General features: G+C 42.0%; 3 protein-coding genes across 7 annotated transcripts in view; all 3 read right to left on the reverse strand.

Annotated features, from left to right (window-relative positions):
* uvssa (UV-stimulated scaffold protein A) overlaps nt 1-9,089 on the reverse strand; it is a 34,804-nt gene extending 25,715 nt beyond the window's left edge. For 2 of the 3 annotated variants that reach the window (XM_028031420.1, XM_028031419.1), the window contains exons 1-8: nt 8,783-9,088; nt 8,427-8,544; nt 7,700-7,853; nt 7,436-7,612; nt 6,620-6,740; nt 6,123-6,545; nt 5,927-6,036; nt 5,154-5,282 (exon numbers count right to left, since the gene is read on the reverse strand). In XM_028031420.1, the coding sequence (XP_027887221.1) occupies nt 5,154-5,282; nt 5,927-6,036; nt 6,123-6,545; nt 6,620-6,740; nt 7,436-7,612; nt 7,700-7,853; nt 8,427-8,536 (1,224 nt within the window). In that variant the 5' untranslated portion in view covers nt 8,537-8,544; nt 8,783-9,088. Of the gene's footprint in view, nt 1-5,153; nt 5,283-5,926; nt 6,037-6,122; nt 6,546-6,619; nt 6,741-7,435; nt 7,613-7,699; nt 7,854-8,426; nt 8,545-8,782 lie in introns of all 3 variants that reach the window. The other variant, XM_028031418.1, reaches the window with a different exon arrangement.
* A 1,349-nt stretch (nt 9,090-10,438) lies between these two features.
* On the reverse strand, nt 10,439-15,127 carry sil1 (SIL1 nucleotide exchange factor). Of its 2 annotated transcripts, none has more exons than XM_028031429.1 (12): nt 14,924-15,127; nt 14,694-14,788; nt 12,822-12,969; nt 12,401-12,506; nt 12,221-12,305; nt 12,058-12,144; nt 11,835-11,930; nt 11,642-11,763; nt 11,441-11,537; nt 11,207-11,371; nt 10,789-10,953; nt 10,439-10,681 (listed from the first exon to the last, which is right to left on the reverse strand). In XM_028031429.1, exons 2-12 carry the CDS (start codon nt 14,781-14,783, stop codon nt 10,484-10,486), a joined length of 1,359 nt encoding a protein of 452 aa, XP_027887230.1. In that variant the 5' UTR covers nt 14,784-14,788; nt 14,924-15,127; the 3' UTR covers nt 10,439-10,483. The 2 variants fall into 2 exon arrangements, with proteins under 2 accessions (XP_027887230.1, XP_027887231.1); XM_028031430.1 differs by having other exon boundaries at nt 15,033-15,122.
* A 456-nt stretch (nt 15,128-15,583) lies between these two features.
* On the reverse strand, nt 15,584-25,635 carry spdl1 (spindle apparatus coiled-coil protein 1). Of its 2 annotated transcripts, XM_028031427.1 has the most exons (15): nt 25,495-25,635; nt 24,730-24,774; nt 24,414-24,575; nt 22,904-23,080; nt 22,624-22,818; nt 22,388-22,537; nt 21,500-21,598; nt 20,941-21,051; nt 20,724-20,864; nt 19,369-19,475; nt 18,784-18,904; nt 18,178-18,244; nt 17,909-18,091; nt 17,683-17,764; nt 15,584-16,320 (listed from the first exon to the last, which is right to left on the reverse strand). In XM_028031427.1, the coding sequence occupies exons 3-15, from the start codon at nt 24,573-24,575 to the stop codon at nt 16,185-16,187; spliced, it is 1,731 nt and encodes a 576-aa protein (XP_027887228.1). In that variant the 5' UTR covers nt 24,730-24,774; nt 25,495-25,635; the 3' UTR covers nt 15,584-16,184. The 2 variants fall into 2 exon arrangements, with proteins under 2 accessions (XP_027887228.1, XP_027887229.1); XM_028031428.1 differs by lacking the exon at nt 24,730-24,774.
* Nucleotides 25,636-25,915: the final 280 nt, after the last annotated feature.

Below are 25,915 nucleotides of genomic sequence, written 5' to 3' on the forward strand. Positions count from 1 at the left end.
CATTTTATTATCCCTTGTGACCACCATACACACCGATAGAATGGGTTATGTAATCACACAAGATAATAACTACCCTTGACCTCTTCCATCAAGTACCACATTGTGTCCAGGTTAAACTGTCATTATCCCTGCTCAGTGACTGAAACCTCTGATTGGCCACCACTGTGCATCTTATTGTAAAGATATTTTAATGTCTTTCATTATATCCCACAGATAAAAATAAAATAAGTAATAAATCAAGTCGCTAAACTCAAAGAGACTTTCTGTAAACAAGCAATCGAATGAAAGTAAAATCAAGAAAAAATGTACATTGACCCAGGAAAGCATGTTATTGGTCATTCAGGCAATAAATGTACATATGAGAAGGAGGGAGCACTGGAAGAAAGAAATAGAGGAAAAGTCTTTCTTTGTTTATCTCCAGTGCAGAACGAGCGACCACATCCATTGTGCTGCGATAAGATGGGTTATCAGCAGTAAACAAGCCCTTGGCCCGTATGAATGGAGCCCAGAGTGACTGAATACACTCTCAAAAACAGATGTGCTTAAATAAGTCTGCACGTCTTATCCATTCCTCAGAAGTCCATGTGTTCAGTTAGCAGTGCCAATGGATGCACGCACCAGTCTGCCATTACAAATCCAAATCCTTCCAATAAATATCTCCTGGGAGACAACCCATGTTTAGAAAAGAGCAAGTGAAGTCTTTCCACATGAGGGACAAAAATCAATATAACTCACAAAATTAAGATATGCCAAAGCATGGATAGAAAAGTATTGAACTATTGTACAGGGTCAAGATATATGCATACTACCTCACTATCAATTTGCTGCCACTCACACACTTTTGGTAGCCATCAAAAAGTTCTTGCCATTATTCTAACTGGATATCTTGCCACTCCTTTTTCCACTGCTGGTATCTTTTCAGCATTGTCCCAAGATTTACTACAGGACCGAGGTCTGGGCTCCTCCACACGCTGCCTCATATATTCTCAAACCACTTCTGAGATCTATTTTTGGGATCATTGCGCTGCTGGAACATCCTATTGTATTCCAATTTAACATCCTTTTTGCAATGCTTCAAAGTATTGATTATAAAACCAGAACTACTTTCTTGCTCAGCATCCTCTCCGTTCATAGAGATGGTAAACTGGCTTCACTGAACATGGCCAATTGTGTGCCTGCAGTTTCCAGTACATGGCAGGTGTAAGCCTTGGTGGTTAGTGGGTAATTCCTGAGTATCTTGATCAATTACATTTCATTAGACTGAAATATTTGGTGTTTTCATTACGAGTTTTCAGCACAGAAGTGACATAACTAGATAATTTGTCCTTACATACAACCATCTGATCTTAGAATCTACAGTTAGGAAATACTCCAGAGCTGTCCTCAGGTCTTCACTAGGTTCTATGAACTTTCCCTGGTGTCCTGAGTTTTGGTAAATCCAGCGAGGACAGTCAAATCAGTCGTTCTTATGCTGGGAAAAAGAAGTGACCAGCTGCATTTTGAACATATCAAGGGCTTGAACATATCAAGTTCAAAGACCTCCAGTGATCTAGAACGTTCAGCTCCCCTTAGCAAAATATTCCAGGTATTTGCCAGAATGTTTAACTTGTGAATCCCGTTCTAGTTTTGAAAATCTACCGCAGTTGTTTGATGTCTCAACATTAAAGCCCCAAATGTATGTAGCATTCATACCAATTATGAGTGCATGTGAAACTATTGGTAATAAAACAATAACTATATTTATCAAGGAACAGAAAATGACAGTAGTGTTGATGAAGCTGCCCAGTAGGCAATATGTGAGGCCATCATTACTGAGGAACCTTTTCAAACTGGAGAACGGACAGCAGTCAGTGTAAGCCTGACTTACTTTCTTTAAGAATTGCATCAAGTATTTGCACTCTAACTTTTGTATATCAATACATTTCGAGTTCAGAAAGTCATTTTTTTCCACTTGTTTATACATGAATGATGTTATCCTAGTTTAGCTTGCAGCAGTTTTCCTGCAAGCTAAATAAACAGTTATAAATATTGTTTGTTTTCAGTCTGTATCAACAGAAATACTTGGATTCATAGGAATGGTATTTTATGATCTGATGAATCTGAAGATGTTGTAATATTATTGCATCAAGTTGTACTTACCTTGACTGGATTAAACTGGATTCTGTTTGGATCGTTGTGAAAGGAACGGGACCCTAAGCCTGTTGCAATAATCAATTAATCAACTGATGCATTGGTTAATCAATCATTTTTATACTGATGATTATTTTTGAAAGGGCAGGTTTCTTTACATAATCATTTTTTTATGGTTTTAGTTAGTGTTTTTTCATTTATGTATTGTTTTTGTGTTTTATTTTAGACACTTAAAATGTTTTCCTGTTCCAGTGTGGAGTGTTCTTTACAAAAATAAAGTTTATTGGTATTTAAGGGGGTGAAATAATAATGCAATCCTTACTGAGACAATTTATTCTCCAACAAAATGAGTTATCGTGTCAGATCTACTGGAGCCTAACTCTGAGTTACCCCAATTATAAAAAGGATGGAAGGCAAAACTGCACAGAACCTAAAGTTTTTATACCATAATTACTAAAATCATTGTGCTAATATGAAAACAATACAAAAGTAATAAACCACACCCTTACTGAAAAGTCTCCTAGCCTGATGCAGATCTCTTTCCTCAAGCTCTCCTACCTTTTATTCTCTTATTCCATAAACAAGCCTCTATCTGCATCCATAATGCCGGCCTCTCTCTCTCCAGGCTCCCTTGGTACGTGAGTCTAGATTGAGGGGCCCGCTGAGACAGAGAAAGCAATCGTGTGGCGTGTCAGCGGGCCGATAGAAAAGGACCCAGTAATGGAAGGCCTTTTAAGGCTAAAAAGGAAAAGCTAATTATGATAAAGGGGCTGTAAGTTGTGTGGTTATCACAGAGCTGGGCCTGCTGGTGCAGCAGACTGGTCCCTGACAGTGATAACCAGGCAGCGCCAGACGCCCGTCGCTCTGTCACTGTCACTCTGCTGCTCTCCCTTCAGCTAAACATGAATTCACACACCACTATTTTTCAAAAGCGTAAAGCAGTTTGCAGCTTTTTTTCTGTCTCTCTAACATCAGAACCATCAGCTCCCTCAGATATTCCGCAGTTCCTGCATGTTTGTCTCTGCAGTGATGCTGCATGCCTCTAAAACTCTACATACACACCTGAAGTTTTATTTGGGACAGCCCAGAATGGAGGCGCACGCATGCATAGGGTAAGAGGCTGGAGCACACAACACTGTGATGCTGAGCTCGATACGAAGGCACCAAGATAGACCTATCAGCTGTCAAGCCATGGGGCACATTAGCGCTGCTGGAGCAAATGAATGGGTACATCCTCCCCCTTTGCTCCCCAATTTCTCCTCCCTGCCTCTGATACATTATGCATTCAAGCTCCTCTGCTCTCCTCACCTCTCCCAAACGTCCTCTGTCGCTGGTTTGACACTTTGCTCCTGAACAACACAGGATGATATCGGAGCTTAAATAGTTACTAATATTACCTTTATTAGCAGGGAGGCGGACAGAGAGACACTAGGAAGTGATAGATAATTTTCTCCTCAAAAAAGGATGTATCTATCAAAAAAGTGGCCTTCTGAAATCTTTTTTTAAAACATTGTGTGTAGCCCAAGATAGAACTTCTGAAACTAAAAGCCTCTATTACCAGCTACCCACACATTTTTAATTTTGTATCAGTTCTCAGGGCTTTCAGTTAATCTCAATTAAGCTCATTAAGCTTAATTCACTAAGAATAATTTTTGCCATATCCCACAGAAATTAGTCTTATAGATCATTCTTCTTATGGTCAAATTTGATACTGTTGCATTGCTACACTGTTCAGTTGTTGCCAGTTTAATTGTTAGAGAAACTTACCAATGGCATGTAGAACATTCTTAAATATCCACATCACATATACATATATATATATATGTGTGTGTGTGTGTGAGTTTATTTCAATCAATCAAAGTTGCAAATGAAAATTAAAATTAACAGCATTGCCTACACAAAATTGGAAAACACACAACTCAGTGTGAATAGTTGAGTTGAATTTTCCTCACTCCTCTTGAGCATCAGGTGTAGAAGTCTGCACTACTGTTAACTTAAATGATCCTTCTGCAGTTTATGAATGCATGGCACTTAAATTCTAATGAGTATTCAATGCAAATGGTATTTAGTGATTGCCTTGCTGTACAGGCTCATATTGTAATCTGCCACATATAAATACAATACACCAGTCAGCTCTATTCCAGAACAACACTTGACACTCAGATTCATTTTGTTTATAGTTTTAAATAATCTTTATGGTCTTGTTGGCTTCATATAGAACTCCCTGGTTGGTCTGTTCTGACCTCAGGACTCAGTAGTAATGTGGAGATGCATTTCTGCCAACAACCACTAGATGGTGCTGATGAAAACCAGGCTTTTCAAATGATTTCACATTTTTCAAATGTGACCATTTTGCTATTATTCTGATTGGGCTAAATAAGTGCATCTCCTCCTGCCTTCATATGTAGTTATATTTCCTATGCTATATATGGTTCAGTGGAGCTTTTTGTGTTCAAATGGACCCTGGTTTTGTTCTGAGGCACCAGTTTCACATATTCTTCATTGTACAAAATTGTATTAAAAGGAAACAAACTAAGATAAGTTCTGTGAATGCAGAGGCAGCTCTCACCTGATGGCTTTCTGCTCTAAGCATCAGTAATGTCAGTAATGTCTTGTGGTAGCATACTGCCACCTGCTGGACATTTTTATACTTCCAAAGGATGAAAGTATACTAGGGTAAATGGAAGCTCTCATGCTGTTTCTCGTTCTGGTATCTGCTTATATTTCCCCACGTATCAATGCATGTCATAATCTGTGACCTCTGTGAGTATGGCTTCAATTTCATTCACAGGGAGAAGTTGGAGGAGTCTCCCAGAAACCCTCAGTTATTTCTCTGAGTGGGTGGGGCTTAAGTGATGTAATAAAATAATCAAATGAAAATTAAAATTAATTGCTCCTCTGTTCATTATGCACAGACTGTAAAATGTTTCCACGGTCAACAGGTTCAGTGAAGCAGCATCAGAATCCCCTCCCTCAGCGCCTGAATGAGGCGATCTGATCCGGGGTCAGCGGTTAAAACTCACCACTCTGCGGACTCGGGTCTTACAGTCGATGTGAAGCTCTCTGTGTTTCTGCAGCGCAGCTTCTAAAGACTTCCTGAGACTCAGCGCTCTCCTCAGCAGCTGTGGCTCGGCGTGGGACTTGGTGAAGACCTGCACAGACGGAGGAGAGGCAGGGTGGAAACAAAGATGGAGGAAGCTATCTGAGGATCACATCAGCAGCAAGAGGAACCAATAAAACCTGTTCTCATCAGATTAAGAGGAAGACACTCTGCTGTTACTGCTATCGCTGCACCGACTGCAGTTTTCTGGCCAAACACCGAGATTTAAAAATCTGGATCTGATCATTTCCTTTGTTTATATGTATTGTCTGAAAACTCACTACGCAAAACGACCAACAATGAGCATTAATGTTCAAGTGCTGCCAAGATTTTAAGTTTTCAATTAAGGTCTAGATTTTACAATGGTATATTAATGCTACGGTAGATAGAAAGAAGGAGGAAATTTCTGCCAAAAAAGAATAATCTCAGAAGTTTTCTAGAAAAAGTTTCAAAAGCAAAAAGTAAAAATCAGCATTTGAAACTCAGAAATGTGAGTTTTTATCTAGAAATGTTCTGAGATTAATCCTAAAATGTCTGGTTTTTGGCAGAATTTTACTACTCATTTTGTTTGTGTCTATAAAGGCCGTATTACGCCATCGCAAGACTTTGACTGGGACATTAAAAGACCTAAAAAAACTGCTTGAGAGTTGTGTATACTGTGTGTGTGTGTGGGGGGGGCGTGTGTGTCGGCCTGACCTGGACCCAGCCTTGGACGGCGGGGAGGTGTTTGGAGCTGATCACCCTGTGGAGCTCCATCATGGTGGAAACCACCGGCTCGTTGTCTTCTGTCTCCTTCACATGAAGAACTGATGGGAGAACATGGAGGAAACCATCAGAGGGTCCGGCTTGTCTCTGCTGCTTCATCAGGATTAGATAATCCCACCGGACCCACCAGGACTGAGGCTCACGTCCAGGCTGTAGATGTGAGAGATGAGCCCAGAGTTCCTGATGAACGAGTCTTCTTCATCTGACTCTTCTTGACTACTTTCCTCCGCTCCTTCTCCGTCTTCCTCCATTTCTGCTTTTGTCCTTCCCTCCTCGTCCTCCTTCCTCTCCTCTTCACAGCTTTTCTCTCTGTTTTCCGTGTCAGAGTGCTCCTCCTCTTCTTCCTTCTCCTCCTCCCTGCAGTCCCTCCTCTCCCTCAGATTTTTACTGCAGCAGGGCTCATCATAATCGGCCTGGCGGCCTTTGTCCGGCTGGCCGTCTGAGGGGCCGCTGTTATCTGCTGGGGAACCTGCCAGGCCAAACTCAGGGAACAGCAGCTTCATGCAGGACTCCATCTCAGTCAGCGCCGCCTCGATGTCTTGGTAGGATTCTGACACAGAGCCGGCGTTAGGCATCACCGTTACAGCTCAGAAGTGTGCATGCACCTTGTGACGCAGCGTTTACCCTCCATTTCCTTGGTTGCTGCTTCCACTCTGGCCTTGTAGATCCGCTCCATCTTCCTCTGCCGCTCCTCCTCCCTCCTCCTCTCTGTTACTGTCCTGGCCTCGGCGTCCTGGAAGTCCACCTGAACAGACAAACAACAAAAATCCAGAAAAGCATCTATCGTGTAAATTAACCCAGAGAAGCCACGTCTTCACCTGAAAACGGTACATATGAACAGCATGTTGTTGTGAAAGTGCTGCTGCCGTCACCCGCTGACATCGGATTTAAAAACCTCATGCTGTTACCATGGAGAAGCACAATGAGGTGTTCCTGTGTAGTTATTAGGATTTCATGTGACAGACAAACACAGAAAAGTTAACAGGAGGTCTGATTACTGAATGTAGCTCAGGTCAATGACCAGAGACACAATGGGGTGAACTCAAACTCAACTCAACTCAAACTCAAGCATATGCTAGAATGGTCTAGTCAAAGTCCAGTCCTAAATTCAATTGAGAATCTGTGGCAAGACTCAAAACTTTCAGTCAAAAAACTCTCTCCACCCAGTCTGAATTATTTAGCAAACAGGAATGAGGAAAAACACTCCGGTCTGCAGCTGGACGATCTGGCAGAGACGTGCCAAAAAGCTGTGCAGCTGTACACATTTTGTGATGTTTGTGCCTTTAAGTATATAAGTCAGTCAATAAATAACACACATATTTGATCTTGCCTCCTCCACTCATCTGACTCTAATCATACTTAGTCAGTAGCCAGGGAAGCATGTCAGTGAGCAGCACAGTGTTGCTGTGGCGATGTAAAACACCTCCAGGTCTTTCTCACCTTCTTAACCTGTTTGAGGAAGTGATAGCCGAGTTCTAGCTTCTTATAGGCCGAGCCGTACGAGGTGTGCCAGGATTGGACCGTCTGGACGGCCAGCGACCTCAGCTTCCTGGCGACCTCTTTAGGAGGAGGGAGGGGCTGCTCTGAGTCTGTCTCCACTGTCAGCTCCAAGAACTCCTGAGGAACACAGAGAACGTTTCAAATGCCTGGAGTTAGAGGAGCAGAAACAGGAGCTGGGGTTTGGGCCGTTGGAGGGGGATTCACCTGGAAGTTGTCCACCAGCAGCGTCCGGAAGTGATGCGATCTGGAGAAGAGATCGCTGGCTATCTGGAAGGCCGACAGCCGGATCTCAGCGTGTTCTTGGTTTAGCTGGGACATCACTGAATGGTACACATGGTCTATGCAGTCATTGGACACTCTGGCAGAAACAAAGAGTCAATCAGTAACTGGCACCAGATTTATTCAATGTACAGTCTCTAATAAAAGTATTAAACAATCTCATGTCTCCCTCAGTCTCTAACAGGTTCCATTCGTCTCTCCGCTTCACTTTCCCTGCTGAGGATAAGCAGCACTATGATGCTGCCACTACCGTGTTTTTCCACAGATAGATGTATTCAGGTTATTGTTAGGGGCAAACTCCAAACAATAACTCTCTTACATATCTTCTTGCTTGTTTTGCACAGAGTTGCTTTTGGTTTGGACCATAAACTGGTTGCATAAACTGGCCAGGCTGTGGAGATGTGGGACCTGGGACTGTACTTTACTCGCTAAAGCAGAAGGTTGTGTTAACTTCTACAGCAGAGAAAGTGCACTCCTCTTTTTAACAATAGCAAGTACAGTACATGCCGGTAACAATAAATAACTTTCATAAGCCTGTGTATGTTGGTATGAACTGAGGAATAGGTGGGTGTTTTAAAAGGACAAAGAACACAAATGGAGGAATCAGTCAGTAACGCTTTCCTGAGGCTCGGCTCTCCTGTGTGGCTCATACTTGCAGATCTTCTTCAGCTCCTTGACTTTGTCCTGGTTGAGCTGCGGATGTCCAGATGTGGTCAGTTCCTCCACCAGCTGGGACAGCCGCTCCCTCTGGGACAGCTCCATCCCTGTCACTGTGGACGCACAGTGGACAAGAGAAGAGTTCAGGCTCACCGCTGCTGCTCTACATCCCGCCAACACCAGCTAGAACCCAAACCTTCCCTTTAATTATCATAGTTTAGCGTTTCCTCCCTCTGGCCAGTCAGACAGTGGACACACGCGCTGTTTAATGCACGGAACAGTGCGCGTGAACCGCAGGGAGACATTTACAGTCTGATTTTATCTTCTGTCTCCATGTAAACAGTCACTCACCGAGGCCTGGGAATCTGTCCAAATGTTTCAGCGGCTACTTCCGGGAGACATTAACGGTTATTTTACATCCAGGAATAACAATGTTCATAAGAACCGAGTCGAAAAGTCTTCTTCTTTTCATAATACTATTATTAGAAAATCATTTCATACACCCATCAGAGGAAAATAACAACCACGTCGCCATCTTTGTCCGTCAAAAACAACTGCCGGTTTGACTTTTCAAAATAAAAGTGTCGTTAAACCTCAGCTTTCTTTAAACTGCGGGTACAAATGAGAAGTTTGAAGGATTAAAGCCTTATTTTTATCCGAGGGGTCTCCAGCGGTCAGCGGTGCGAGAGGCGGAGTCACCCTGGACAGGTCGCCAGTCCATCGCAGAGCAACACAGAGACAGGACCAACAACCATGAAGGCACACGCACATCTAAGGAGAATTTAGAGAACACCGAATTTTTATACCAAATAGCTCAAAAATGTGAAATTCCTCTTGCATTTGTAATATTTTCTGCTTTATTTTCCTGACACTGTTGTTTTGTGTAGTTTTGTGTATTTTTATCGTCTGTTTTCTGCTCAGCTTAAAGAGAGAACATTTATTCTTTTTGTTCCGATGTGTTGTCATACTGGATTTTGAATCTTCAATAAAGATTTACAAAAGAAAGAAAGAAATAATTGCTCATTTTAGAAATCAACCTATAATTGGCTAACCAAATTTAGGCTATTCTTAAATTGTGATCTCAAAACTGTTCCTAATGACATTCACTATTCTGCCATTCCATTCTTTACCCAAAGGTTGATCACATATGGAACAGATCGACTCTGCTTGGAAGACAACCCACAAGGTTTCAGAGTGTTTAAAGGAATTTCTTTACCATACTTCCAGAAGTGATTTGTGAGGTCAGACACTGATGCTGGATGACACCTGGGTTGCACTCTAATGCATAACAATGTTCCAACACAACAAACTTCTCTACAAGGCTGGTAACACGAACATAAATCACTAAATAAATCAATGTTTTATCTACTGGTAAGAAACAGGTCAAGCCAAACTTAAACATAAATTATAAAGCCTCACACCAAAACAGGCTACTGCCAAATCCAGACATCTCCACTGCTTTACACCGTGCACTGCAAAAATGGCAAAAGCACAACATTAGTGTTTAAACTTTTTATTTATTTTTTTAAATAAAAATAAATATTTTCCATAAGACACTTCAGTTACCAACGGACGAGTCCTCGTTATTTTTTGGTTCTGAAACCAAAAAATAACTCTGAACAGACTTCAGAGTGCAATATCACCATCCAGAGAGAAACTTGAGGTAGAACCTCTTGGTCTTGGTGGAGGAAGATGGATGGATGCTCTGGTACGTCTGGGTGGCCCAGCAACACCTGGGACCAACGGATACAAAGCAGGTAACTAAGGTTCTAATGTCATGGTTGGACCGGTCTGTTTAGATCCTCATCAGCCAGGACACATGTTGGAACAGGAGCTGTGTCTGATTACAGTAGCAGACTCATAGGATTGAGCTCCTGCTGGGTCTAAAATGTATGAACTGGACCATTTTACACTGCCATACAGAATGCATCCCAGACAGGAACATTTCCTCTTCGATCTGCATCCACAGATCATGTTTAAAAACCTGTTAAGGATGTTAGACTCCAGGACTGGTTGTTTACTGTTTACTTTCCTCTCAGCAGGAAGTGCTGGTCATTTCACTTTGACCTGCAGAGAGTCTATAAGCTCCACCATCTCTGTGAAGTAGCTGGTCTCTTCTCCTAGGATCATTTCTGACTGGATCAGTTCTGAGTACTGCAGTCTGAGGGTGAGCAGAGAACCCAGCAGAGCACCATCTGAGCGGTACTGATCCAGACACACAGGAGTCATGGCCAACAGCGCCCGCAGAGCCTGCAAACAAGATGGTACCAAATAAGCACACAGTTCCTCTGGTTGTACTGGATCTGTTAGTTGAAGTTGCAGAGGGACAGAGTGGAGGCTGGGGGTCGTCGGCCCACCTTCTCCCTGTAGTCATGCTCAGTAGACTGGAGCAGCTGTGGCACCAGAGAGCACCAGCCCTCCTCCATCAGCTCCTCCTGCAGGGACACCTGGGAGTACTGACGCAGCCGCTCGGCATGGGCCGGGTCCTGGACCGGGTCCAGGCCAGCCTGGGAGATCAGCTCCTGGTGGAGCAGGACACAGAGACCAGATTCAGCCACTCCACCATTCCAGTACTATTTTTAAATTAAAAACTACTAGTTTTGTGGGGTCTTTGTAGAAACATGTGCAAACCCCTTCATTTAACCCCTTCAAAAATCTACATACAGAAGAAAAATATCAAGCAGACTGACTGGACACAATAATTTTTATTCCTCATAGAACTTAAAGCTGCACTAGGTGACAGTGCTTATTAAAAGATGACTAGTTGGTTTGTACCTTCTCGCTGATCATGTCGTACAGCATGGTGACTATTCGTGTTCGCAGGATTCCTCCAGCGTCTGCCCTAAAGAGCTCCGATAGAATCTGCAGCCCGCCGTGGGACAGGAAGTGGCGTTGTGCGTAGGGGAAGTGACGCAGGAGGCAAGCCAGAGCAAACAGGACCTAAAATCACAGAACCATAAATTTAAATGTTCTCTGTTTGGACGGCGGGCTGTGCAGACAGGAAGCTACCTTCTTCTTGACGTTGAGCGGCTGAGTGGTGGCCAGCGTTGTTAAAAGGGTCTGCAGAGCCCCCCCCTCCACTGCTTGGACCTGGACCACTGGGTTACTGCAGGACCAACACAGATGCATCAAAGAAACAAGCTGAACACAAATTCGTCCTAAGATGTGCTGAGAATGGAGGTGTGAGTCTGGCTCAGTGCCGACACGTACCTGGCTACAGCGGAGCCCAGGACCAGCGCAGAGTTCTCCTGGAATCGGACATCAGAGCTGTTCAGACCCTGCAGGATGAAGCTCAGGCCCCCCATCGCACACAGGGTTTGAGCATTATCCACCTAAAACACACACCAACATGCAGGTTGACATGATAACATGCAGTGAGTTTGTGGGGAATGTGCCGTGCTACCTGATGCACCAGGTACTCCAGCTCCTGCAGGATGCTCAGCCTCTGCTCCATAGTGGAGTTGCTGCTGTTGAACTGATCCAACAGGCGCCTCATGATCTGCAAACACAGGAAACAGCATGAGATCAAGGGAACAAACTGATCCATCATCTGATCTCCAGCTAGGAGCCAGCGAGAGAGAGCAAGACTTCCAGGAGTGAACAGGAAGGCTGACAACAGAGTGTACCTGGACATCCGTCTCTACCAGCAGGTCCAGGTCAGCCATCTCCTTCTTTAACTCGTCCAGCGGCCGGAACCTGGATGGCGCCGAGTCCTGCAAACACAGTGAGGGTTGGGACGGTGCTGAGCAGAACCCGGTCAGTACAGAGCGTTCTGCAGCGCCTCACTACCTGACTGCTCTGGTCCTCCTTGATCTTCTTCATGGCACGTTTCAGCTCATCGGGATCAATGGAGGACCGGCTCTTTTCCTCTTCCCTGCCACCACAGAATGACCATTTCTATCCTTTGACCACTGCTCTTCAACCTTGAGGAAATGTTTCCTGAATGCATATGTGCTAGCAGGAACCCACCTGTGCTGCTGGGTCCAGTACTTGAGCTGTTCCTCCCCCAGCCTGACCTCCCTCTCACCGGTTTGCAGGTTCAGCCTCACATGGGAGCCTGCTGGGACGGCCTGGTCTGGGTTTTCACACACACACACACAACGTTACAACTCGGTGGCCATCGATCAAGCAGACACAGACAGAGTCGTCTATGTTTGTATGGACGGTTGACATTTACGAGAAGGAAATGAATGCTTGGATGGTCAAAGACCAAATATAATATAATAATCTATATTTTAGGTTATGCTTTCTGATTTTCCTGCATAATTAACAGCATGTCATTATTCTTTGTACAAATATTAAGTTATTTTTGAGGTATGTGCAAATGGCGTTTTAAAATGTGCTTCACCACAACGAGCTAAAAGCAGCTGAACAGACCTGGTTACTTCACCTGGTTTCAGTGTTTGCCACTGTTCATTAGGCTGAACAACCTCAAAAACTCCATCATCATCATCATCATTATCAACCGTCACCTCCTCCTCTTCATCAACACCCCGTCCTCCTTCAGTGTTCTCCACCACGGTTAAGGCACCTTCAGACTGCAGACACAGGAAATAAATGTAAAATCATCATTTAGTAATACCCAATGATATCTGAATAAATAATATTTAAAAAATTACTTATTGTGGCATTTAAGATAATAGAACTCATTTTGGTAATCCCAAGTGAACAAAAACAGGAACCACTCAATCTGATTTCATGTTAGATATGGGGAGAAAGGTTTCAATGTCTTTTTTTACAATAAATTTCTTATTTCATTCATATGTGAAACGGTTTAAATTTATTCTGCAGTTTATTCTCCAGCTTCTTCCTGTACTTCTCCTTGCTGTCAGTAATCTTGACTTTGAGCTGCTTCTGTATTCTCCTCAACAAATCTCTGTCTCGTTCCCTAAACGCTCTTTTTTTTCCTGTTTAAAAGTTCATTTAGGTCACTGGTGATCTAGGATTTGTTATTCGAGAAGCATCCCACTGTTCTGGTGGGGATGGTGCTGTCCACACAGAAGTACTGTAGTCAGTCACACACAGTCTTGGCATTGATGTCATCTCCATGTGGCTGGCAGAGAGTAGTCCAATCAGTTGCTTCAAAACAGCCCTGGAGGGTCTCTCCTGCTTCCTGTGACCACTTCTTAACATCCATCTTCCTAACAGGCAGTCTCTTCACCAGGGGTTTGTATTCAGAGCAGGGAAAAACAAGATTATGGTTTGATTTCCCCAGAGGAGGTCTTGGTTTGGAGATGCATCTTTGACAGTAGTATAAAACAAATCCAAAATCTTGTTTTCCCAGGTGGAGCAGCTGACAAACTGGTGAAACGTTGGCAGTGTAGAAGAGAGTGAGGCATGACTAAAAACACCACATATAGCAACAAATGCATTGGGGTGTTGTGTCTGTATCTTAGCAACAACAGAACGAATGACATCACATGCATTATCAGCAACAGCTGAAGGTACACAAAAAAAGGTGGGATGTAAACAACTGCCAAAATAACACTGGTAAATATGGATGGCAAGAGTTCAATGTCTGGACTGCAGAGACGAGGCTTCACAGTAACATGTCCTGGATGACACAAGCACTGCTAATCCACCTTTCTTTTCCTGCTGCTCTTTAAATTTGTCTGCTGGTGTAGTCAGGAATCCTGGCAGAGGGACGTTGGAGTTGGTGATATAATCCTGCAGCCCTCGTCAGTAAACGATATTATCCTGCATTCCTTGTATTCTTTCTGAGTCTCTGTCAGGGTTTGAAGTTCATTCATCTTGTTAGTTAACGATCTCACGTTGCCCGTTATGATGGATGGGAGAGATGGTTTGAACTTCCTCCTCTCTCTCCCCACCACGCCTCCTTTTCAACAACTCTGAGATTTCTGGCTTCAGTTGTGGAATTATTCCAGTTGTTCCAATGTTAATCAATTGCTGTAAGCCACCCTGTTGTTATGGTTACGCATCATAACAAAATAGCCAAGTATAAAAACGACTGGCAAAAATCAGTCCGGCTACGCCGCATCCAAATCAAGAAAGAACGGTTGTCCCAAAAAAAAAAAAGCTATTTTCCCCAAGAAACACAGAAATGAAAGTTTGAAAAAAAAAAATCTCAGTGAAAGTACAGAGCTTCTCCAACATGCTGAACTGAGCGGAGCAATTCTAGAAATATATTATGTAAAGCAATTTCTGAAATTCTGTTTAGTTTGGTTTTTACCCGAGTGAACAGTTCTACACTGTAACCTGGAGAGGTTCGTGATATTTCAGAAACTGATTGGTTAAAACTCACCTTCTGGCTGAGAGAGCAGTGCAGCTGCAGCAGAACCAGGAACAAGCAGCTGAGAGTAGCTCCTCCAAAGTAACAGAAAATCAGCTTCATAATGACTGGAACAGGAAACATCAGGACAGTGAGCCGAGAGACACGTGAAATACGTCGGACTGTTCCCACGTTGTTTTAATGTGGGCAGAAAGCTGACAGTGGGAGTTAGTTCAGCTTTCAGCTCCTCATGCTGGACCAACCTGGAAAGACTCGAGGCTCCACCGTGGTTTCCTACCCAGGCTGGCCTCGCGAGCAGCTTTCTCGAACACCGACTAGGGAAATGTGACGCAGACGTTACTCTGAACTCACCTGCTGAACAGAGTCGTGTATCATCCACCTGTCACCACGTAAACATCAACACAGCTGTCTCACATTCGCCGGAATGATTCCAGTGCTCTCATTGGTCCACGTAGTTAAAACGCATCCTCTCTTCAGTTGTTCAGCAGTAAGGCTACTTAATGGTGCCCCCTGCCGGCTTGGAGCGTTATTTCGGCAAATAAAAATGTCAGTAGGAGCCCTGGGTGGATTCAGTTGAAACGCTCGCAGTAGGCAGGAATCTCGGTCTCGGGCCATTTGTCTTCCTTAGGGACGGACTGGGACAATGTTCCAGAACACTGGAACTGTAAGCTAAATGTAATCCACTTTAACTCAGGTCAGATTGTTGCTCCTGTTGTCCCTGTATACACTAAGTGTGTACCTGATCTTCTCCAGCATCACGAGACTTTAGACGACAAAACTCACAATTTATTCTAATACAGAGGACGATTTCCAAAGAAAACAGAAGCAAGTTGATTTCAGTTCAATATCAACTGATTTAAACAGAAACATTGTACTAAAATAATTGCCTAAGTCATTTTTTGCCAAAAGATTATTTAGGCAAAAAAAAAAAAAAATCACTTTTGGCAAAAAATGACGTAGACCATTATTTTAGGATGGTGACGATTTGAACTATTCTCAGAGTTCAGGCCCGTCCCAGCAAGGCAACTTCAGTGATCCACTATTGATAAAAACAAGAGATCAAACACTGGATCATTCCAGAAGCGTACAGATGGCTACAAAAAGAGTGTAGCTTCTATTGCTGAGATCTATTTAAGAAAATCTTGTTCATTTAGAAACGAATTGTCTGGATGTCAAGTTTTCAAAGTCACAGTGAAAGTGGAAAAAAGATTTTATAAATATCTAAAGGTTCCATGTGTTATAATAGAGCCAAAGGAGTTCCCTGTGTCCACGAAGGAGTGATGCAAGCCAAAGTGTTAACACCTGCCACAGTGTTAGAAGTTGTAATTTCTTTAATATGTAAACACAGCGCTAACAAAACACGTTCAGTAAAGTTCTGGAAAACATGGTTATAACTTAGGAACAGAAATATCCGACAAACATTTTAGAGCCTCCCCAGAGTTCCACTATTACACACACACACACACACACGCACATCCATGTTTAATGGGGTGATGGAGACATCTACTGCTGGGCGCATTGGTTCTCCATGGTGTTATTAGAAGTGACGTAGATCACCTCTGTTTTTGGTTTCTTTCTCCTCACTTCCTGGTTCTGCTGATTGTTCTTTGTCTCTTCCTTCTGGTCAGTTATAGGCCAGCTGACGGTCAACCATAAAAAACACACAGAAATACAGATTATTAGTCACTCAGCAGGACAATGTGTGCAGCATGGTGTGTTTGGTTTAATGTGTGGATTGTGTGGGGAGTGGGAGAGGGGTTCAGAATCATCACCGCCCCTTACAGGTGCCATTTTTATTCACATACATTTCTTTGATCTATTTGTCTTAGTTGTGGGATCTGATCAAAATTTTAATTGAATTAATTGCAGGTGTGTTTTCTGCTGGGTGAAACACCTAAGGGATCCTTCAGATGTATTTTATGAACTGCAGCCTTTTTCTGGTTTCTATCAACTACAATGTCACAAGAATTTACCCAAGAAGGGATGAAAAAAAAAAAACAGATCCAGACTAGAAATATGTCATTTGACCCAATTACATTATGTCATGCCATACACTTAAGAAATCATCATAATAGTGGCCTATTTATACACCTTTGGGATTGATTGTTTAAACATGCCCAATAGAAATGGAGACAAGTAAAGAAAATTACAATCATGGGGAACTTTTAGGGTTTATACATTCAAAGCTGCAAATGTTCCATACTGGTTTTTAAAAAGGTTTTTATGAATCTAACTTGCTCTCTGTGATTTTACTAACATTGGAGGATAAATCATAACATATGAAGGCAATTACAATATTTACTCCCCTGGAATGAATATGAAAAGCACATTTGTCATTTGATAAATTCACTCTCTCCCATAATCTGAAGTTTTTAGAAACTGAACCAAAAACAAATGTCTTTCTGATTTCCTCGTCTATTCCAGCCTGCTTTAAATAAAGACGCACCGATTTGATATTGAAAAATATTCTAGATCAGGTATATGCAACAATGTGCCAGACCTATAAGGGTAGATCTATCCAGTCTAATTCTATGCTTTGTACTCTGAGTGACTTCATGGGTTGTTATCTATTTTACATTACATGTAGAATTCCTAGTTTCACTTTCTGAACCATCTGAAGATTTATTGTAGTTTATTTCTACCTGTTTCACCAAGACAGTCAGACCATCATTATTGTCAGTTTCAGATTCTTTATTATACATTTTCTATTGGCTGTTCTACTCCTAAATGCACTGACTAAACAAATGAAAGTGGTTTTAACATGTTTTGACCAAACTTGTGAAATTATTGGTGTATTTTAGTGTGCTTTGCTGGCATAGAGTATCTAAATAACTGTAGAATTCAGTACATTTTGTCTGTGTTGAAAAAAATAAAGGTTTAAAGTCCATCCAGATCCGTTCCTCTGTACCGGGTCGTATTGGCCGGTGCATCCGCAGCTCCCAGCAGCAGTAGAAACCTGAGTTGTGGCTCTAAGCTGATGTTGTATGATGACAGTACTGACCTGGGACTGGGGATCACATCAGGCTGATCAGAGCTGATCTTCACACACTTGGCAGGTTTCAGCTCAGGCTCTGGCTCAGGCGCTGGAACATAGAGGAAACCATGAGCAGCTGCAACACATGATGGCCTGAGCTCCACATGCTGGTTACACTCTCCTCTCTAGGTGTGTTTGGGGGATGGAAGGTGACACGGTTCACCTCTGACCCTCCCTTCACTTCACCACATACCTTGAGCAGCAGCTGTTATCTCTGCAGGGCTGTTTTCATCTTCACGGCCCACTTTTGTATTGTCCGTCTCCTCAATCTCCACGGCAACAACCTGCTCTCCGTGAGCGTTCCCGTCAGGTTCAGGCTTCACATCGACAGGAAGCTTTTCCTTTCTTTTCCTCTGGATAGGGTTCTTCTTCACCTCTGCAGAGATTCCAGGCAGCAGCAGTGTTACGGAGCAGCAGACAGCAGACAGCAAGCTAACAGAGGCTGGAGGTTTGCTTCACTACCTTTGGGTTCATATTTCTGCTGAAGCTCCTCGACACGCAGCTGCAGTTTGATCTTGTCACTCTGAGCCTGCAGGAACAGAAACTCAGACATCCTAAAGGCGTCGCAGCCTGAGGAGAAGATTTGTTCTCCTCAGATTATACACTGAAGGGCTGGGCGAAACGGACGGAAAGTTTTATCACAATATGTCATAGTACTATTGTTATAACTACTTATTACTCCTTTTTTAAGCTAATTTTATCTGACTGAATGGTACAGCTGTCAAAGTTCCACAAACACAAGTACTGCTCTTGAAAAAAAATTGTAATCCATTTATTTAGGACATTAGTCATATGAAGAAGTTTGATTTGTATCACTAAACTGCTCAAAGTAACTGCATTTAATTATATTTTCAAATGTATTGACACTCTCAATTTAAAAACAGTGGGAAAAATGTAGTAAAATTAACAACCCCAACAATATGGACAGTATTAGGCAATTTTAGACATTAACTGAAATTTATAGTGACAACAATAAATCAAAATTCTTCTCATGATAAGAAATGTATCACTGTAAATGATAAATGATACAATAAATCCCCACCACTGACTGAACCAGCCACCCTCTACCTGTTTGAGCAGCCGCTCAGACGTAAACAGCTTCCTCTCCAGCTCCAGAGCTCTCTGGCTCTCTGACAGAGACTTCATCCTCTGCAAGGACAGCTCATCTCCCAGCCGCTCGGCATCCTTACTGAGCACACACACACACACACACACACACACACACACACACGCACACGCACACGCACACACACACACACGCACACGCACACGCACACACACACACGTTAGAACAAAGCTCTTTCAGTGGGTTAAATTGGGACAGTGTTCCTCTTCTTTTGAAACTGCCAAATATCCATAAATTTTCATAATCCTATATTTGCAGCATAATTATTAGGGATGCACAGATATGAACATTTGGGTCAGAATTATTAGCTGAACATCTGATAATCCTCTGCTGGATCATTATCACTGAACTGACAACAAGATGAAAATAAACAGAAGTTGTGAACATTGGCCCAGCTTTACTTCATACCAATATGTTAAAAATGACTCATGTTGTTTAATAGTGACACGTTTACAGACTAAATTTAATTTCAGTCTGTAAACATCCAACATTGTAATGAAGATGATGATGACGAAGGCTGAACTCACACAGAGTTGTTGAGCTTGAGTTGGAGCAGGTCAGTGTAGTACGTTTCATCCTGACCACCGACTGATTCTGCTTGGATGGGATTGGCTGGTTGAGACTTCAGCAACGTCTATACACACACACACACACACACACAATATAAATATAAGTTTTTAGTAAATAAAGCCAAAGTAATCATTATCAATACAAATTCCTTTGTACAAATATTCACATCTCTTCCTTATGCAGGAGGTTTACTCTGTCACAGTTGCAGTTCAGGGACAGGAGCTTTACAGCTTTACTGACCACTTGAAGTTGCTCTCAAACATCAGTGTCGTAGCGTTAGCACAGCTAGCATGAGGCATCCTTCAGCATTTAAATTATTCCTTGTCCGTCTGCCTCATATGGAAGAGGACTAGGTGCCACAAAATTCTCTCTCCAGCCCCAGAATTTTTACTTTAATTGGTCACATAAAAAAGAAAATCACTTGAACCTGGCATGTTTTTTTTTTAGAAAGTCAAACTCCTGTTTTGTTTTTTCCTGTGGCCCTGAATCCTTTGTGAATTCTCTGTGTTTTCCCTGTTGGATAAAGATGGTCACATATTTTCACCATGTTAGAGTTAAAAACTGGCAGCAGCAGTTCACTGTTTTGGTCAGGTGGGCGGCAACAAGGAGGGGAGGGGCTCAGTGTCTTTGTTGTTGCAGCACTGCAGCCCGAAGAAGTGCGACAGTTTGGGCAGATGTGAATTAATCAGTTTATACCGAATTATTCTTTTAATTAAGTTTTTGGAATTGATTATGTTGAAATGTTGATAATCCAAGTTAAATGTAAAGGCAACATTTAACTAGTAGTGGTTGTCACTACATAAACCAGGCATCTGCAGCTGTACTTGCAGTCAAAAACATTTTTTACATAGTTTTGACTTGAGGTGCTGAATACTGATCCACCCCACACTTTTCAGACTTATTTGTAAAAAGAAAAATATATACCACTAACAGTTTTTGTAAGCTCTACTTTGTGTGTTAACAAATTGTTGGATAAATTGTATTTTTAGTAATTATCAAATATTCGTTGTATCATGTAGCCTTGTAGTTACATTTAGATAATGTTAAATTATATGCTTTTACTCTTTTCCTTCTATTTTAAGTGATGTTTCTGTGTGTTAAATAAGTTTGATTCTTTCCTGAAGGCCTCCTTTGTGAGAGAGAAAAGCACATCTCTGTCCGTTCTCCTCGCGAGAAACAAAGAATCTAACTCTCTTGTCTTTCCTGTGTTTGTTTAAATTGTCTCTAATAGGTATTTAGACCTGACACAAATTAAAATTTTCCTGTTGATGTTTCTAGTTGGAATTTGAACAGGTTGAAGCTCTGTGCTCACCTCCATCTTCTCCAGCCTCTGTAGTTTGGTCATCAGACTCTGGATCTCGGCGTTCTTCTCCGACAGCATGGACTGCAGCCTCTCCAGCTGAGCAGGGTCGGCCCTGGAGCCTTGCAGCTGCATCAGAGTGGCGATCTGGACCTGCACACCACCTTCACGGTCATTCCGGGAAACGCACCAGCAGCTCTACCCAGCTGTCCTCTGTCACACACTCTACCTTCATGCGCTGCATCTGCTGCTTACTGAAGGTGTGCATTTTCTGCAGCGACTGATGCTGCACCTTCATGCTGATGAGCTGTCTCTCCATTGCAGCTCTCTTATCCTCCAGCTGGAAAACAACAGACATACTTCGGCTGAGGAGCTTTAGTTTTTTATTTTAGTGCCATTTTATAGCACAATTAAGCAACTATGTTGCCTTCAGTTGCTGTAAGATACTGCACATGTCAAATTTGACTTCCTCATTTAAAGTCCATGAAATTGGGCCTTTGTCTCTTTAAAACCTTCTGGCCTCTCTAAAGCTCTGCCATTTTGTGATGACAAAATGGCTCCTCTATTAACCCTTTAATAATGTTTTTACCAGCGTTGCCATGGAGATTAAAGGATTTCTCAAACATGCATGAAAGAATCAAGGCAACACTGCAGGTATGTGCTTGATGAGGGAATAGCATTACAACATATCATTGATTTTACATGATACTGGCCCTTTAAAAGTTTGCTCAAGATTCCCATGACACTTGAACAGAAACACAGCGAGTGTGTGCCGTCTCTGTATTTACCTCAGCAAACAGAGAATTGCCCCGGCTGTTTGGGTCCTGGGCCTGCTGAAGAACCTGATCCAACTGGATCTGCAGATCCCGGTTTAGTTCTCGAGATTTCTGTTTAAAAACAAAGCAGACATCTGAGTGAGGGACAGAAACTGATTCCCACTGCTTTACGTCTCATCACATCAAGCTGACAGATCCAGAACAGAAACATTTTTTGTTGGATGTTTACTAGAGACGCTTCAATCTGTAATATTAATATCTGTATCGCTCCTGATATTGAAAAAAATTCTCTTTCGGTTATCAGTGACAACGTGCTTGATCCACAATGGCAGATCTATTCTGATTCTATGCTTCATGCTCTGAGTGATGTCATGCTTTATTATTTATTTTACATTATATTTAACATTTCTACTTTTACATTCTGAACCATCTGACATAAAGTTTGTTGTAGTTCATTTTTACATGTTTGGCCAAAGTAGTCAACCTATTGATTTTGTCTGTTTCAGATTCTTTATTATTTATTTTACACTCAATGCTATACTCCTAATTGCACTGACTGAACAAAGGAAAGTTGATTTTGCATGTTTGACCAAGCTTGTGAATTTATAGATGTATTTAAATGTGCTGTACTGGTGCAGTTAACAAATTAATTTGTAATTCAGTACATTTACGCATGTGTTTAAAAAAAGAGAAATCTTCTAATTAATTCAGCTATAGTTCTGTATTGGATTGATATAGACTGATACTACGTCTCAGATATCTGTATCGGTTCTGGAAGTGAAAGTAGTGGATCAGTGCATCCCCACCTTTTATAGCAGATTCTGTTTTCCCTTTAAGGTTTAAAACTCAGAGTCAGTTGGAGCTAAGGAAGAGAGCAGATGAGCCAGGCAGCCAGGTTACCTCCAGGGCGTTGAACCAGGACACGGCTTCCCTCTCCCTCTCCTCCTTCTCCTCGGTGAGGCGCTCCACCTGTCTCTGCAGATGGCTGTTGCTCAGCTCCAGCTGCTGCCCTCTGTAGCAACTCTCCTGCAGGGTCTGCTCCAGCTCCACCTGGACCAGCAGGAGTCCGTCTCAGGCTCGGTACCGACCAGCAGAACCCGCGCTCCGCTGTCCAGATTAGCCTCACCGAGCCTCACCTTAGCGCTCTCCAGCTCCATGGTCTTCAGCTGCACCTCCATCATCTCCATCGTCATGGAGCTCTGGGTGTTTTCGTTCAGCGCGTGCAGCTCCTCCATCTTGCTGCTTAGCATCTCGGCCTGCACCTCCAGCTTATGCTTCAGCTGCTTTTCACTCAGCTGAAACTCCTCCACAGCAGACTGCAGCGTCAGGATCTGCACACAGTGGTTAAGACTCAGATCTCCCACGTCTCCCCTGGGCCTGTAGAGCAGGAGTGTGTGATGGTTTGCTCTGGCCTACCTTGTTCTGGTGCTCAGTCAGAGCCACGCTGTGGCTCCTCTCCAGATGTTCCTGATGTTCCTGAAGCTGCTGTTTCTGCAGGTTCTTCATGCTCTCGTATTCCGACTGTAAAGACTCCAGCATCCGGGTCTTGAGCTCCACCTCCTTCTGCAGGGAGTACTTGTCCTGCTCCAGAGCCTACGGCACACACAGCTGCTCACAACAGAGCTGAGAGGTGGAAACTGTGTCCTACATTTTGGCTATTACTGCAACTCTCTCACAAAAAGTGAAATCAGGGCAACAACTAAAAATTATTTTAGAAATCCATTACTGAGATGATTCATCACATAAAATATTTGCTACATTTGGCAGATTTTTAAGCCTGTTTTATACAATATTGGAAATACATTAAAACAATTCAGTTCCGTTTTAAATAAGAAAATTAACATTTTATTGCAGAAAACACATTGACACAATATTTCAGTTTATGCTTGATTATTTGCATTTTATATTTTTACAATTTATAGCATTTTATATTTTATTTTATCTACAACTACTACTCAGTGGTAGTTGTTATTGTGTCTTGTCTCTATGCTGTAACTGCGAAGTAATTTCCCTGCTGGGATGAAAAAAGTACTTCTATTCTATTCTATTCTATTGTAGATTTTTTTTGATTAACCGACTAATAATTGGATAGCAAAATAGGTTTAATAGGAGATGTTTCTTTTGTTTTTACAGAATTTAAAGCAGGTGAAGCTTAATTATTAATAAATCAATAGATCGATTAATAGATATGTTGGATAAATTGTATTTTTAGTATTATCAAATATTTGTTGTATTATGTAGCCTTGTAGTTACATTTAGATAATGTTTCTGTGTGTTCATTAATTCTGATTTCTTCCTAATCCCTCCTTGGAAGAGGGAGGTGACAGATATTCTCAGCAGGAATCCCTGTTTAATGGAAGTGTTAGTTGTTCCCAGCTGAGTTTTACAACCCTGGAGGAAACTCTGCTTTGTTCTTTGTGATACAAAGCCGTTGCTTTGAAGCTATACAACGTGTCCCATTCGACGCCGTGTCTGGAGCAGGAAGGATTTAGATTGTAGATAACATGTGTTTAGTTAGTGATTGTTATTTAGCACTGCAACTAAAATGCTTTGACCCCACCCTTTCAGAGTTGCAGTGCTCTCTGTGATAGGGTTCCTAAAATCAATAAAACAGAGGAGCGGGAGATGTGTTTTTTAGAGCGGTAGGAGATTTGTAACTGAAAGCACATCTCTGTCCGTTCTCCTCGCGAGAAACAAAGAATCTAACTCTCTTGTCTTCCCTGTGTTTGTGTAAAATTGTCTCTCATAGGTATTTAGACCTGACAAGATAGCAAAATAATTGGATGATGATCATTTTAATAACAGATTAACCACAATTAATTTGATTAATCACTTCAACTCTAGTTAAAATATCTTAAATCTACATTTTCCGATGCAGACATCCCAGACTTCAGATTGTGTTTTTGGAAAGGACCCAGCTCCACACCTCCAGAGCGTTGGTCATCTCCACCCTCTGCTCCTCCAACCGCTCCTGGAGCTCGTCCTGCTGCTTCAGCAGGTCCAGACCTGCCTGGGCGGCCCGACGGGCCTGCTCCTCGCTCTGCTTCAGCTGGCTACGCAGCAGCTCATTCTCCTCCTCTGGAGGCATCTGAGAGGATAGAGGAAAAACACTGGGTTAGTTCAGCAGTGGTGTCATTATTATCCCGTCTTTGGCATCCACATTTCACGTATTCTCATCAATTCACAGAATGTTTTCCAGCAGGCCTGAGGATCGAGAGTCTTTTTGACAAATATGAGCTGACCTTGGTTTTCCAGCAGTGGTTTTGGCCTTGGAAGCGTCAGAGAATCTGTTTCAAAAGTACAAACATTTATCCTTTCAATTAATGTCTTAGATACATATTTAAAGTAAGGTAAAGAAATATCACATAGCTCATAAACAAACATTTATTTTATTCCTTTAGACCAAATCAAACTAAATGGAGCTCTATTTATGAATGGTTACATTCATAGATGCATTTTTTGTCCATATTGTTTGATTCCTTCTTGGAGATATTACAATTATTTTTACTTTACTGAATATGAGAATATAGACTTCTTTTGTTTATTGGTCTGTGTTACCAAGGAGATGTGACATTTTATTTGACCGTCTGTTGTACATTGAACACAGTAGAATTTATTAAAATGTGTTGTATGATATATCAATTTGCGGAACTTTATTTCAAAACAGTCAGTAACAGACTTTTTCCTGTGGCAGCCATGGGCGGACTCACAGACAGTAACAAACCTGGTTTATTCAGTTTACCATGGAAATATTACTGAATCCTCAGGAAGCTTTATGAACCCATTCAGTAATAATTAAGCGTATAAAAATGTCAGCCGCCGAAAGAAAGCAACCCTTTCGAGTAAGACAGTAAACACTGTCTGTTTCCGCCAGCTGTTGTCGGTTAACGTTTATCTTCTTTTTAAACTGGTAGCAGTTTCAATATGACAAATACATTGAGCATTATTATTCACCGAGTACAAAAACATCTGCTATAACATATATATATTTTTAAAAAGCACTGTACCTTCTCCACAAACCTATCGTCCGTCTCAACGCGCCGCAGTTTGAATCGAGTTCCGGTGAGTTATCGCGACATTTTGCTTCAAAACAAACCAAACGCGATTAACTTTTGCCACAGCGACCTCTAACGGTCAATTTTCCGTTCCATCAGCGTTTATGTAAATAATTAAAAACAAATCCCAATCCTATGTTGTTACGTTTAGTCCAAAATATCATGTATAATTAATAAAGGTACTCGAAGGCTTTTCCCCCATTGGACAAGCATTCAACTAACGTTTTGATATCGTTTTCTATTTTTTTTTCTCTGCTGTGTTGTGTCTGTCCACTTTCCTCTTTTTTTACCATTTATATTTTAATAATTTCGCTATTGTATTTCATTCATTTTCTTACTGTGAAGAACCTTGTGACTTATAACTATAAAACGT

Source organism: Xiphophorus couchianus, chromosome 11 (genome assembly GCF_001444195.1).
Source record: "Xiphophorus couchianus chromosome 11, X_couchianus-1.0, whole genome shotgun sequence".
Taxonomy (NCBI): Eukaryota; Metazoa; Chordata; class Actinopteri; order Cyprinodontiformes; family Poeciliidae; genus Xiphophorus; species Xiphophorus couchianus.